The sequence below is a fragment of the Oncorhynchus masou genome, chromosome 16, assembly GCF_036934945.1.
Source record: "Oncorhynchus masou masou isolate Uvic2021 chromosome 16, UVic_Omas_1.1, whole genome shotgun sequence".
Taxonomy (NCBI): Eukaryota; Metazoa; Chordata; class Actinopteri; order Salmoniformes; family Salmonidae; genus Oncorhynchus; species Oncorhynchus masou.
This window is the reverse complement of record NC_088227.1, coordinates 47,354,232-47,368,485: the sequence shown is the minus strand read 5'-3', so window position 1 is coordinate 47,368,485 and position 14,254 is coordinate 47,354,232. Positions and strand designations below refer to the sequence as shown.

The 14,254-nt window shown below is 47.9% G+C and overlaps 1 protein-coding gene across 1 annotated transcript in view; it reads left to right on the top strand.

The window, feature by feature from the left end:
* LOC135558022 (chloride intracellular channel protein 5-like) overlaps positions 1 to 8,517 on the top strand; it is a 120,561-nt gene extending 112,044 nt beyond the window's left edge. The window contains exons 3-6 of the mRNA XM_064991792.1: positions 159 to 284; positions 779 to 885; positions 8,008 to 8,189; positions 8,287 to 8,517. Coding sequence (XP_064847864.1) covers positions 159 to 284; positions 779 to 885; positions 8,008 to 8,189; positions 8,287 to 8,451 — 580 coding nt within the window. The 3' untranslated portion in view covers positions 8,452 to 8,517. The remainder of the gene's footprint in view (positions 1 to 158; positions 285 to 778; positions 886 to 8,007; positions 8,190 to 8,286) is intronic.
* The last annotated feature ends 5,737 nt before the right edge of the window (positions 8,518 to 14,254 follow it).

Sequence of the window (14,254 nt, the reverse complement as noted above, 5' to 3'; positions counted from 1 at the left end):
TAGGAAGTAACCCTGTCTCTCTCTGCTTTAATAGGAAGTAACCCTGACCCTCTTTGCTCCAATTAGAAGTAACTCTATATCTCTGTTGTCCAATAGGCAGTTACCCTGGCCCTCTCTGCTCCAATTAGAAGTAACTCTATCTATCTGTTGTCCAATAGGAAGCCAGCTGACCTCCATAACCTAGCCCCAGGGACCCATCCTCCCTTCCTGACATTTAATGGAGAGGTGAAGACAGACATCAACAAGATAGAAGAGTTCCTGGAGGATGTACTGGCTCCACCCAAGTAAGGATACAGTAACACTCTGTATTAATACAACACCACAACGTCACACATATTCCTAGGAGTACGTCCTCTCTCCAGCTGACACTGTCAACTTGTACACAGGCAGCTCTCCAACCATAATGTGTATCACACAGAAATCCTCTGTACCGTTCGGCTTCATATGCCATCACCCAAAGTAGTGTCAGTGCAAGTCCTGATCCAGCTCGCTCGATTATATCCACTGAATACAGCTCAATAGATGATACTGTGACCCAGATGTTTTCCACTGTCTCTGTGTCTGACTGTGTCTGGTTGTGTCTTAGTTTCTCAGTATTCCTGTATCTGACTGTATCTCTGTATCTGACTGTATCTCTGTATTCCTGTATCTGACTGTATCTCTGCATCTGACTGTATCTCTGTATCCCTGCATCTGACTATATCTCTGTATCTGACTGTATCTGGCTGTATCTCTGTATTCCTGTATCTGACTGTATTTCTGTGTCTTCCTCTTGCAGGTACCCTAAGTTGGCAGCCAAGCAGAGAGAGTCCAACACAGCTGGAAACAACATCTTTGCCAAGTTCTCAGCGTACATCAAGAACACCAAGCCTGAAGCTAATGGAGGTAAGACACATAGTTTAACCCTTGACCCCTACCCTTAACCCTAACACTTAGAACACCAAGCTAATGGAGGTAGGACACATAGTCTAACCCTTGACCCCAACCCCTTAACCCTTAACCCTAACACTTAGAACATCAAGATAATGGAGGTAGGACACATAGTCTAACCCTTGACCCCTACCCTTAACCCTAACACTTAGAACACCAAGCTAATGGAGGTAGGACACATAGTCTAACCCTTGACCCCTACCCTTAACCCTTAACCCTAACACTTAGAACATCAAGATAATGGAGGTAGGACACATAGTCTAACCCTTGACCCTTGATCCCTACCCTTAACCCTTAACCCTAACACTTAGAACACCAAGCAAATGAAGTTAGGACACATAGCTTAACCCCTGACCCCTACCCTTAACCCTAACCCCTAGAACATGTCTTGTGGAGTATGCATGGATGTCTGAGCTGTAGTTTAAACAGACAGCTCCGTGCTTTCAACATGTCAACACTTCTCACAAATAACAAGTAGTGAGAAAGTCATTCTCTCCTCCACTTTGAGCCAGGCGAGATTGAAATGCATATTATTAATATTAGCTCTCTGTACATCCAAGGGCCAGCCATGCTGCCCTGTTCTGAGCCAATTGCAATTTTCCTAAGTCCTTATTTGTGGCACCTGACCACACGGCTGAACTGTAGTCAAGGTGCGACAAAACTAGGGCCTGCAGGACCTGCCTTGTTGATAGTGTTGTTAAGAAGGCAGAGCAGGGATTTATTGTGGACAGACTTCTCCCCATCTTAGCTACTACTGCATCAATATGTTTTGACCATGACAGTTTACAATCCAGGGTAAGCCCAATTAGTTTAGTCATCTCAACTTGCTCAATTTCCACAGTATTTAGTACAAGATTTAGTTGAGGTTTAGGGTTTAGTGAGTGTTTTTTCCCAAATACAAAGCTTTTAGTTAAAAAAAATATTTAGGACTAACTTATTCCTTGCCCCCCATTCTGAAACTAACTACAACTCTTTGTTGAGTGTTGCAGTCATTTCAGTCGCTGTAGTAGCTAGTGGATAGTGTTTAGTCATCCACATACAGTGCCTTGCGAAAGTATTCGGCCCCTTGAACTTTGCGACCTTTTGCCACATTTCAGGCTTCAAACATAAAGATATAAAACTGTATTTTTTTGTGAAGAATCAACAACAAGTGGGACACAATCATGAAGTGGAACGACATTTATTGGATATTTCAAACTTTTTTAACAAATTAAAAACTGAAAAATTGGGCGTGCAAACCCCTTTGTTATGACAAGCCTTAATAAGTTCAGGAGTAAAAATGTGCTTTAACAAGTCACATAATAAGTTGCATGGACTCACTCTGTGTGCAGTAATAATAGTGTTTAACATGACCTCATCTCTGTACCCTACACATACAATTGTCTGTCAGGTCCCTCAGCCAAGCAGTGAATTTCAAACACAGATTGAACCACAAAGACCAGGGATGTTTTCCAAATGCCTCACAAAGATGGGCAGCTATTGGTAAATAGGTAAAAAAACAGACCTTGAATATCCCTTTGGTGAAGTTATTAATTGCACTTTGGATGACGAATCAATACACCCAGTCACTGCAAAGAAACATGTGTCCTTCCTAACTCAGTTGCTGGAAAGGAAGGAAACCGCTCAGGGATTTCACCATGAGTGTCTTTAAAACAGTTACAGTGTTTAATGGCTGTGAAAGGAGAAAGCTGAGGATGGCTCAACAACATTCTACAATACTAACCTAAAGGACAGAGTGGAAGAAGTGACAGAAGGAAGCCTGTACAGATTTTGTATTATTATTCCAAAACATGCATCCTGTTTGCAACAAGGCTCTAAACTAATAAATGAAAAAAAAATGTTACAAAGCAATTAACTTTTTGTACTGAATACAAAGTGTTATGTTTGGGGCAAATCCAATACAGCACATCACTGAGTACTACTCTCCATATTTTCAAGCATAGTGGTGGCTGCATCATGTTATGGGTATGCTTGTAAGTTTTTCAGGATAAAAAATACATGTAATGAACTTGAAAATCTATGGCGAGACCTTAAAATAGTTGTCTAGCAATGATCAACAAACAATTTGACAGAGCTTGATAACCTTTGAGGAGAATAATGGGCAAATGTTGCACAATTCAGGTGTGTAAAGATCTTAGAGACTTACCCAGAAAGACTCACAGCTGTAATTGCTGCCAAAGGTGCTTCAGACTCAGGGGTGTGAATACGTATGTAAATGAGATATTTCTGTATTTCATGTTCAATAAATTTGTAAGCATGTTTTCACTTTGTCATTATGGGGTATTGCATATAGATGGGTAAGAAAACAAATCAATTTGGTCTATTTTGAATTCAGGCTGTGGCACAACAAAATGTGGGGTATGAATACTTTCTGAAGGCACTGTAGCTACTTGTTGTCTACTTGGACACCGGGTCTCCACATTTCCCACTCTTCCACAGCGAATAGCCTGAAGCCACAGGGCTCTTCTCACAGGATCGATTTCCCTATGTGGGAGCATTGTAAATTGTAGGTCTGTATTTTTGACCTGGTTACATTGAACAACACAGCAGCTTTTTAGGGCATGTTCTGTTATTTCTTTATAACAAAAATCGGCAACGAAGTTGGCTCTTTTACAATGAAGGGTCAAAAGTCAAGAATGTTTGTATTCCACAAATTGTGGGTTCTGGTTGAGAGGAATTACTTCATATGAGATGAATACCGACTCGGTAGTAGTGGCAGTTAATTTGAATGAAGTATGGACTCATTCCTCTAAAATTGTCTGGCTAGCTAGCTAACAAACACACAGTACAGATACATTCTTTAAAATTAATTATTTTACACTATCTTATCACAGCACTGGCAAACCATGGTTGACCAACTCCCTGACCATCATGGCTGACCTTTATCCCATCATAAGAAGGTTCATGTCCATTCTAGTGTTCTGATTCCTAATTCTATGGTTGACCATCATGGTTGACCAACTCCCTGACCAACATGGCTGACCTTTATCCCATCATAACATTTACATTTAAGTCATTTAGCAGACGCTCTTATCCAGAGCGACTTACAAATTGGTGAATTCACCTTCTGACATCCAGTGGAACAGCCACTTTACAATAGTGCATCTAAGTCATTAAGGGGGGGGGTGAGAAGGATTACTTATCCTATCCTAGGTATTCCTTGAAGAGGTGGGGTTTCAGGTGTCTCCGGAAGGTGGTGATTGACTCCGCTGTCCTGGCGTCGTGAGGGAGTTTGTTCCACCATTGGGGGGCCAGAGCAGCGAACAGTTTTGACTGGGCTGAGCGGGAACTGTACTTCCTCAATGGTAGGGAGGCGAGCAGGCCAGAGGTGGATGAACGCAGTGCCCTTGCTTGGGTGTAGGGCCTGATCAGAGCCTGGAGGTACTGCGGTGCCGTTCCCCTCACAGCTCCGTAGGCAAGCACCATGGTCTTGTAGCGGATGCGAGCTTCAACTGGAAGCCAGTGGAGAGAGCGGAGGAGCGGGGTGACGTGAGAGAACTTGGGAAGGTTGAACACCAGACGGGCTGCGGCGTTCTGGATGAGTTGTAGGGGTTTAATGGCACAGGCAGGGAGCCCAGCCAACAGCGAGTTGCAGTAATCCAGACGGGAGATGACAAGTGCCTGGATTAGGACCTGCGCCGCTTCCTGTGTGAGGCAGGGTCGTACTCTGCGGATGTTGTAGAGCATGAACCTACAGGAACGGGCCACCGCCATGATGTTGGTTGAGAACGACAGGGTGTTGTCCAGGATCACGCCAAGGTTCTTAGCGCTCTGGGAGGAGGACACAATGGAGTTGTCAACCGTGATGGCGAGATCATGGAACGGGCAGTCCTTCCCCGGGAGGAAGAGCAGCTCCGTCTTGCCGAGGTTCAGCTTGAGGTGGTGATCCGTCATCCACACTGATATGTCTGCCAGACATGCAGAGATGCGATTCGCCACCTGGTCATCAGAAGGGGGAAAGGAGAAGATTAATTGTGTGTCGTCTGCATAGCAATGATAGGAGAGACCATGTGAGGTTATGACAGAGCCAAGTGACTTGGTGTATAGCGAGAATAGGAGAGGGCCTAGAACAGAGCCCTGGGGGACACCAGTGGTGAGAGCGCGTGGCGAGGAGACAGATTCTCGCCACGCCACCTGGTAGGAGCGACCTGTCAGGTAGGACGCAATCCAAGCGTGGGCCGCGCCGGAGATGCCCAACTCGGAGAGGGTGGAGAGGAGGATCTGATGGTTCACAGTATCGAAGGCAGCCGATAGGTCTAGAAGGATGAGAGCAGAGGAGAGAGAGTTAGCTTTAGCAGTGCGGAGCGCCTCCGTGATGCAGAGAAGAGCAGTCTCAGTTGAATGACTAGTCTTGAAACCTGACTGATTTGGATCAAGAAGGTCATTCTGAGAGAGATAGAGGGAGAGCTGGCCAAGGACGGCACGTTCAAGAGTTTTGGAGAGAAAAGAAAGAAGGGATACTGGTCTGTAGTTGTTGACATCGGAGGGATCGAGTGTAGGTTTCTTCAGAAGGGGTGCAACTCTCGCTCTCTTGAAGACGGAAGGGACGTAGCCAGCGGTCAGGGATGAGTTGATGAGCGAGGTGAGGTAAGGGAGAAGGTCCCCGGAAATGGTCTGGAGGAGAGAGGAGGGGATAGGGTCGAGCGGGCAGGTTGTTGGGCGGCCAGCCGTCACAAGAAGCGAGATTTCATCTGGAGAGAGAGGGGAGAAAGAGGTCAGAGCACAGGGTAAGGCAGTGTGAGCAGAACCAGCGGTGTCGTTTGACTTAGCAAACGAGGATCGGATGTCGTCGACCTTCTTTTCAAAATGGTTGACGAAGTCATCTGCAGAGAGGGAGGAGGGGGGAGAGGGGGAGGAGGATTCAGAAGGGAGGAGAAGGTGGCAAAGAGCTTCCTAGGGTTAGAGGCAGATGCTTGGAATTTAGAGTGGTAGAAAGTGGCTTTAGCAGCAGAGACAGAGGAGGAAAATGTAGAGAGGAGGGAGTGAAAGGATGCCAGGTCCGCAGGGAGGCGAGTTTTCCTCCATTTCCGCTCGGCTGCCCGGAGCTCTGTTCTGTGAGCTCGCAATGAGTCATCGAGCCACGGAGCGGGAGGGGAGGACCGAGCCGGCCTGGAGGATAGGGGACATAGAGAGTCAAAGGATGCAGAAAGGGAAGAGAGGAGGGTTGAGGAGGCAGAGTCAGGAGAAAGGTTGGAGAAGGTATGAGCAGAGGGAAGAGATGAAAGGATGGAAGAGGAAAGAGTAGCGGGGGAGAGAGAGCGAAGGTTGGGACGGCGCGATACCATCCGAGTAGGGGCAGTGTGGGAAGTGTTGGATGAGAGCGAGAGGGAAAAGGATACAAGGTAGTGGTCGGAGACTTGGAGGGGAGTTGCAGTGAGGTTAGTGGAAGAACAGCATCTAGTAAAGATGAGGTCGAGCGTATTGCCTGCCTTGTGAGTAGGGGGGAAGGTGAGAGGGTGAGGTCAAAAGAGGAGAGGAGTGGAAAGAAGGAGGCAGAGAGGAATGAGTCAAAGGTAGACGTGGGGAGGTTAAAGTCGCCCAGGACTGTGAGAGGTGAGCCGTCCTCAGGAAAGGAGCTTATCAAGGCATCAAGCTCATTGATGAACTCTCCGAGGGAACCTGGAGGGCGATAAATGATAAGAATGTTAAGCTTGAAAGGGCTGGTAACTGTGACAGCATGGAATTCAAAGGAGGCAATAAATAGATGGGTAAGGGGAGAGAGAGAGAATGACCACTTGGGAGAGATGAGGATCCCGGTGCCACCACCCCGCTGACCAGAAGCTCTCGGGGTGTGCGAGAACACGTGGGCGGACGAAGAGAGAGCAGTAGGAGTAGCAGTGTTATCTGTGGTGATCCATGTTTCCGTCAGTGCCAGGAAGTCGAGGGACTGGAGGGAGGCATAGGCTGAGATGAACTCTGCCTTGTTGGCCGCAGATCGGCAGTTCCAGAGGCTACCGGAGACCAGGAACTCCACGTGGGTCGTGCGCGCTGGGACCACCAGATTAGGGTGGCCGCGGCCACGCGGTGTGGAGCGTTTGTATGGTCTGTGCAGAGAGGAGAGAACAGGGATAGATAGACACATAGTTAACAGGGTACAGAAGAGGCTACGCTAATGCAAAGGAGATTGGAATGACAAGTGGACTACACGTCTCGAATGTTCAGAAAGTTAAGCTTACGTAGCAAGAATCTTATTGACTAAAATGATTGAAATGAAACAGTACTGCTGGAGTAGGCTAGCTGGTAGTGGCTGCGATGTTGACACTACACTAATCAAGTCGTTCCGTCGAGTGTAATAGTTTCTACAGTGCTGCTATTCGGGGGCTAGCTGGCTAGCTAGCAAGGTTGATTGCGTTCCGTTACTTAAAAGAACGACAATAGCTGGCTGGCTAACCTAGAAAATCGCTCTAGGCTACACAATTGTCTTAGATACAAAGACGGCTATGTAGCCGTAGGTTCATGTCCATTCTAGTGTTCTGATTCCTAATTCTATGATTGACCATCATGGCTGACCAACTCCCTGACCAACTCCCTGACCTTTAACCCATCATAAGAAGGTTCATGTCCATTCTAGTGTTCTGATTCCTAATTCTATGTGTTTGTGTCTGTCTGCAGGAGACTGTGGGGGCAGTATCTAGTATTCTGATTCCTTTGGCCTAACCTCTATCCCACTGCAAACCTCTGTCACTATATCATTGAACTTTGTGGAAGGGCCGTAGGTTGCTATACGTTATTATTGTGTCTCATACTTACATTTAGCAGGTTTAGTCTCATTGAGATTTACTTTTTATACTAGTGTTAATATCAGACATGTCCAACTGTTAGCTGCCACTAAATGGTAGCAGAGTCAACCCTACTACACAGAAGGAACCTGGCTGTGGCCTGCTGTGGCTGTGTACTATGCTGTACTGCCACCTGGTGGAGATGACTGTACTGTCCTGTACTGTCACCTGGTGGATATGATGGAAATGACCGTGCTGTCCTGTACTGCCACCTGGTGGATATGATGGAGATGTGCTCCCTTTTCCCAATTTCTCTTTATATGACAAATGGACTAAAATCTCTCTCCCTCCCTTCTAGTCCTGGAGAAGGGTCTGCTGAAGGCACTGAAGAAGTTAGATGACTACCTGGCTGGTCCCCTCCCGGAGGAGATCGATGCAGACAGCATGGAGGAGGAGAGGGGGTCCACCAGACGCTTCCTGGATGGAGATGACCTCACCCTGGCTGACTGCAACCTACTGCCCAAACTACATATAGTCAAGGTACACACACACACACACACACACACACAGACGGACGGACGGACGGACGTTCTATTACCTGAGTGTGAGGTGTGTTCTCTCTGTGTTTTGTTACCAGGTGGTTGCTAAGAAGTATCGTAACTATGAGATTCCGTCTGAGCTGGGTGGAGTGTGGCGCTATCTGAAGAATGCCTACACACGAGAAGAGTTCACCAACACCTGCGCTGCCGACAACGAGATAGAGATGGCTTACCTGGATGTGGCCAAGAGACTGGAGAAGTGACCTTTAACCCCTAACCTCTAACCATGATGTTTAACCCATGGCCTCTAACCCCTGACCTCTAACCCCTGTCCTCTAAACTATAAGCCTGACTTTTAACCCCATGACACCTAACCCCTGACACCTAACCCCTGACACCTAACCCCTGACCTCTAACCCCTGACCTCTAACCCCTGACCTCTAACCCCTGACCTCTAACCTACAAGCGTGATTTTTAACCCCTTGACTCCTAATCCCTGACCTCTAACCCCTGACCCCATATCAGCAGTTACCATGAAGCCAGTCCACAGTGACCAGCTGGTTGTATTTATTCAGAATTTCCCCTGCTGTAGTCTGCCTCCACCATCAACATCTTGCTACTGATTATACTAATATATTGATTGATGTATTGATCTGTAATTGATAATACGCTGCGTTGAAAGGTCCATTACAATCACGAGCTTCACTTGGTTGATTTTCATATCGTTTTGCTGTCGTCTCTCTATTTGAGACAGATCTTATGTTGAGAAGTTGATTTGATCATTTGTTAACAAATTTTAATGTATTTAAAAAAAACGTTTGAACAAACAAGGAGAAATGGCGTTGTGTATTAAGAGGACATTACTATGGGTGCATTCCAGGGACCTATTGCCCTATAGTGCACTAATCATGACCAGCACTATAGGGAACAGGGTGACTATAGGGAACAGGGTGACTAGGGAACAGGGTGACTACAGGGAACAGGGTGACTATAGGGAACAGGGTGGCTATAGGGAACAGGGTTGCTATAGGGAACAGGGTGACTATAGGGAACAGGGTGACTATAGGGAACAGGGTGACTATAGGGAACAGGGTTACTATAGGGAACAGGGTTACTATAGGGAACAGGGTTACTATAGGGAACAGGGTGACTATAGGGAACAGGGTGACTATAGGGAACAGGGTGACTATAGGGAACAGGGTTACTATAGGGAACAGGGTTACTATAGGGAACAGGGTGACTATAGGGAACAGGGTGACTATAGGGAACAGGGTTACTATAGGGAACAGGGTGACTATAGGGAACAGGGTGACTATAGGGAACAGGGTGACTATAGGGAACAGGGTGACTATAGGGAACAGGGTTACTATAGGGAACAGGGTGACTACAGGGAACAGGGTTACTATAGGGAACAGGGTGACTATAGGTGACTATAGGGAACAGGGTGACTATAGGTGACTACAGGGAACAGGGTTACTACAGGGAACAGGGTTACTACAGGGAACAGGGTTACTATAGGGAACAGGGTTACTATAGGGAACAGGGTGACTATAGGGAACAAGGTTGCTACAGGGAACAGGGTGACTATAGGGAACAGGGTGACTATAGGGAACAGGGTGACTATAGGGAACAGGGTTACTATAGGGAACAGGGTGACTATAGGGAACAGGGTTACTATAGGGAACAGGGTGACTATAGGGAACAGGGTGACTACAGGGAACAGGGTGACTACAGGGAACAGGGTGACTATTGGGAACAGGGTTACTATAGGGAACAGGGTGACTACAGGGAACAGGGTGACTACAGGGAACAGGGTGACTATTGGGAACAGGGTTACTATAGGGAACAGGGTGACTACAGGGAACAGGGTGACTACAGGGAACAGGGTGACTATAGGGAACAGGGTTACTATAGGGAACAGGGTGACTACAGGGAACAGGGTGACTACAGGGAACAGGGTGACTATAGGGAACAGGGTGACTATAGGGAACAGGGTGACTATAGGGAACAGGGTTACTATAGGGAACAGGGTGACTATAGGGAACAGGGTGACTATAGGGAACAGGGTGACTATAGGGAACAGGGTGACTACAGGGAACAGGGTTACTATAGGGAACATGGTGACTATAGGTGACTATAGGGAACAGGGTGACTATAGGGAACAAGGTGACTATAGGGAACAGGGTGACTATAGGGAACAGGGTGACTACAGGGAACAGGGTGACTATAGGGAACAGGGTGACTATAGGGAACAGGGTGACTATAGGGAACAGGGTTACTATAGGGAACAGGGTTACTATAGGGAACAGGGTGACTATAGGGAACAGGGTGACTATAGGGAACAGGGTTACTATAGGGAACAGGGTGACTACAGGGAACAGGGTGACTACAGGGAACAGGGTTACTATAGGGAACAGGGTGACTATAGGTGACTATAGGGAACAGGGTGACTATAGGTGACTACAGGGAACAGGGTTACTACAGGGAACAGGGTTACTACAGGGAACAGGGTTACTATAGGGAACAGGGTGACTATAGGGAACAGGGTGACTACAGGGAACAGGGTGACTATTGGGAACAGGGTTACTATAGGGAACAGGGTGACTACAGGGAACAGGGTGACTACAGGGAACAGGGTGACTACAGGGAACAGGGTGACTATAGGGAACAGGGTTACTATAGGGAACAGGGTGACTACAGGGAACAGGGTGACTACAGGGAACAGGGTGACTATAGGGAACAGGGTGACTATAGGGAACAGGGTGACTATAGGGAACAGGGTGACTATAGGGAACAGGGTGACTACAGGGAACAGGGTGACTATAGGGAACAGGGTGACTATAGGGAACAGGGTGACTATAGGGAACAGGGTGACTATAGGGAACAGGGTTACTATAGGGAACAGGGTGACTACAGGGAACAGGGTTACTATAGGGAACATGGTGACTATAGGTGACTATAGGGAACAGGGTGACTATAGGGAACAGGGTGACTATAGGGAACAAGGTGACTATAGGGAACAGGGTGACTATAGGGAACAGGGTGACTACAGGGAACAGGGTGACTATAGGGAACAGGGTGACTATAGGGAACAGGGTGACTATAGGGAACAGGGTTACTATAGGGAACAGGGTTACTATAGGGAACAGGGTGACTATAGGGAACAGGGTGACTATAGGGAACAGGGTTACTATAGGGAACAGGGTGACTACAGGGAACAGGGTTACTATAGGGAACATGGTGACTATAGGTGACTATAGGGAACAGGGTGACTATAGGGAACAGGGTGACTATAGGTGACTACAGGGAACAGGGTGACTACAGGGAACAGGGTTACTATAGGGAACAGGGTTACTATAGGGAACAGGGTTACTATAGGGAACAGGGTGACTACAGGGAACAGGGTGACTACAGGGAACAGGGTGACTACAGGGAACAGGGTTACTATAGGGAACAGGGTGACTATAGGGAACAGGGTGACTATAGGGAACAGGGTGACTACAGGGAACAGGGTTACTATAGGGAACAGGGTGACTATAGGGAACAGGGTGACTATAGGGAACAGGGTTACTATAGGGAACAGGGTGACTATAGGGAACAGGGTGACTATAGGGAACAGGGTGACTACAGGGAACAGGGTGACTATAGGGAACAGGGTGACTATAGGGAACAGGGTGACTATAGGGAACAGGGTTACTATAGGGAACAGGGTGACTATAGGGAACAGGGTTACTATAGGGAACAGGGTGACTATAGGGAACAGGGTGACTATAGGGAACAGGGTGACTATAGGGAACAGGGTTACTATAGGGAACAGGGTTACTATAGGGAACAGGGTGACTATAGGGAACAGGGTGACTACAGGGAACAGGGTGACTATAGGGAACAGGGTGACTATAGGGAACAGGGTTACTATAGGGAACAGGGTTGCTATAGGGAACAGGGTTACTACAGGGAACAGGGTTGCTATAGGGAACAGGGTGACTATAGGGAACAGGGTTACTATAGGGAACAGGGTGACTATAGGGAACAGGGTGACTATAGGGAACAGGGTGACTACAGGGAACAGGGTTACTATAGGGAACAGGGTGACTATAGGGAAGCACTTTATACTGTGTGTGGCCTCTGATAGAAGCCTGGAACAAAGCTCTCTTCTGGTTGATTCTCCTGAATAGACCTGTTGCTACGTTGTTGCTATAGTTTAACTTTGATTGTTCATCAGAACCAGTTCTAGAATGGATCTCATCCTGAACCATGTGCCTATTTGGAAATGTCCAAATTCCAAGCCAAGTCAAAATGGATTGATTAACATGATAATAACATTCTTTATTACATTAAATCCTAAACGTTTGTCTACAAACAGGTGTTTAGAATATTTAACCTCAAGCTATCAGTTGTCAGAACGTGTCTGTCGTGTTGGTTTAATATGGAGTTAAGAGAGATGACTTTAGATTCAGAGAATATTTCTTTAGAGTCCATTCAGGCCTGGGCGATGACAATCTACCAGATCCACCCTAGAGTGGTTAGAGTCTGGCAGGCATCTGTAATGCAGTCAGCCTGGAACGCAGACACAATTTCCACGCAGCGACTTCAGATTCTAAAACTTTATTGTCCATTCAGGGTAAAACAGTCATCAGTCTCTGTCTCATGGTCTTTGGCTGACTTCCTGTCTATAACCTGTGTACTTCCTGTTCTGACCCATAGTGTTCTGGTGTGGTTTGGATGGTCATGTGATCTGAAATAAGAGCCATGTTTAGAGTGGACCGCAAGGAAATAAAATCATATTTTCACAGATACTTTTCTGCTTCTGTCCCTGTGTCTTTTATTTCTGAAACACAAAACAGCAGCTACTGGAGATCATCAATCACCCATTACACCAACTGACCTACTGGAGTCTCAGAGGGAATAGTGTGCAACCCCAAATGGCACCCTATTCCCTTTGTAGTGCACTACCTTTGACCAAAGGCCTATAAGCCGTGGCCTAAAGTAGTGCACTATAAAGGGAATAAGGTGCCAATTGGGACACATGCTAATATGACAAAGAGTAAAGTCCTGTCTTCACTGTGTTTGCCAGAGAAAGAGTTAACCCTGCCTGGCATCACCGATCAGACGCAGTTGAGTAGATCGGTTTCTGCTCCGTGTGTTTGAGAGAGACGGGGGGAGAAACAGGGGAGAGAGACAGGGAGAGAGAGACAAGGAGAGCCACAGGGAGAGAGAGACGGGGAGAGAGAGACGGGGGGAGAGAGAGATGGGGGGAGAGAGAGACGGGGAGAGAGAGAGACGGGGGGAGAGAGAGACGGGGGGAGAGAGAGACGGGGAGAGAGAGAGATGGGGAGAGAGAGACAGGGAGAGAGAGAGACGGGGAGAGAGAGAGACGGGGAGAGAAACAGGGGGAGAGAGAGACTGGGAGAGAAACAGGGAGAGAGAGACGGGGAGAGAGAGATGGGGAGAGAGACGGGGAGAGAGAGACGGGGAGAGAGAGAGACGGGGAGAGAGAGAGACGGGGAGAGAGAGAGACGGGGAGAGAGAGAGACGGGGAGAGACGGGGAGAGAGAGAGACACGGGGGAGAGAGACGGGGGGGAGAGAGAGAGACGGGGAGAGAGAGATGGGGAGAGAGAGAGACGGGGAGAGAGAGACGGGGAGAGACGGGAAGAGAGAGAGAGACGGGGAGAGAGAGACGGGGAGAGAGAGACGGGGAGAGAAACGGGGAGAGAGAGACGGGGAGAGAGAGAGACGGGGAGAGAGAGAGAGACGGGGAGAGAGAGAGACGGGGAGAGAGAGAGACGGGGGAGAGACAAGGGGAGACGGGGAGAGAAACAGAGGGAGAGAGACGGGGAGAGACGGGGAGAGAAACGGGGAGAGAGAGACGGGGAGAGAGAGAGACGGGGAGAGAGAGAGACAGGGAGAGAGAGAGACGGGGAGAGAGAGACGGGGAGAGAGAGAGACGGGGAGAGAGAGAGACGGGGAGAGAGAGACGGGGAGAGAAACAGGGGAAGAGAGACGGGGAGAGAGAGAGACGGGGAGAGAGAGAGACGGGGGGAGAGAGACAGAGAGAGACAGAGAGA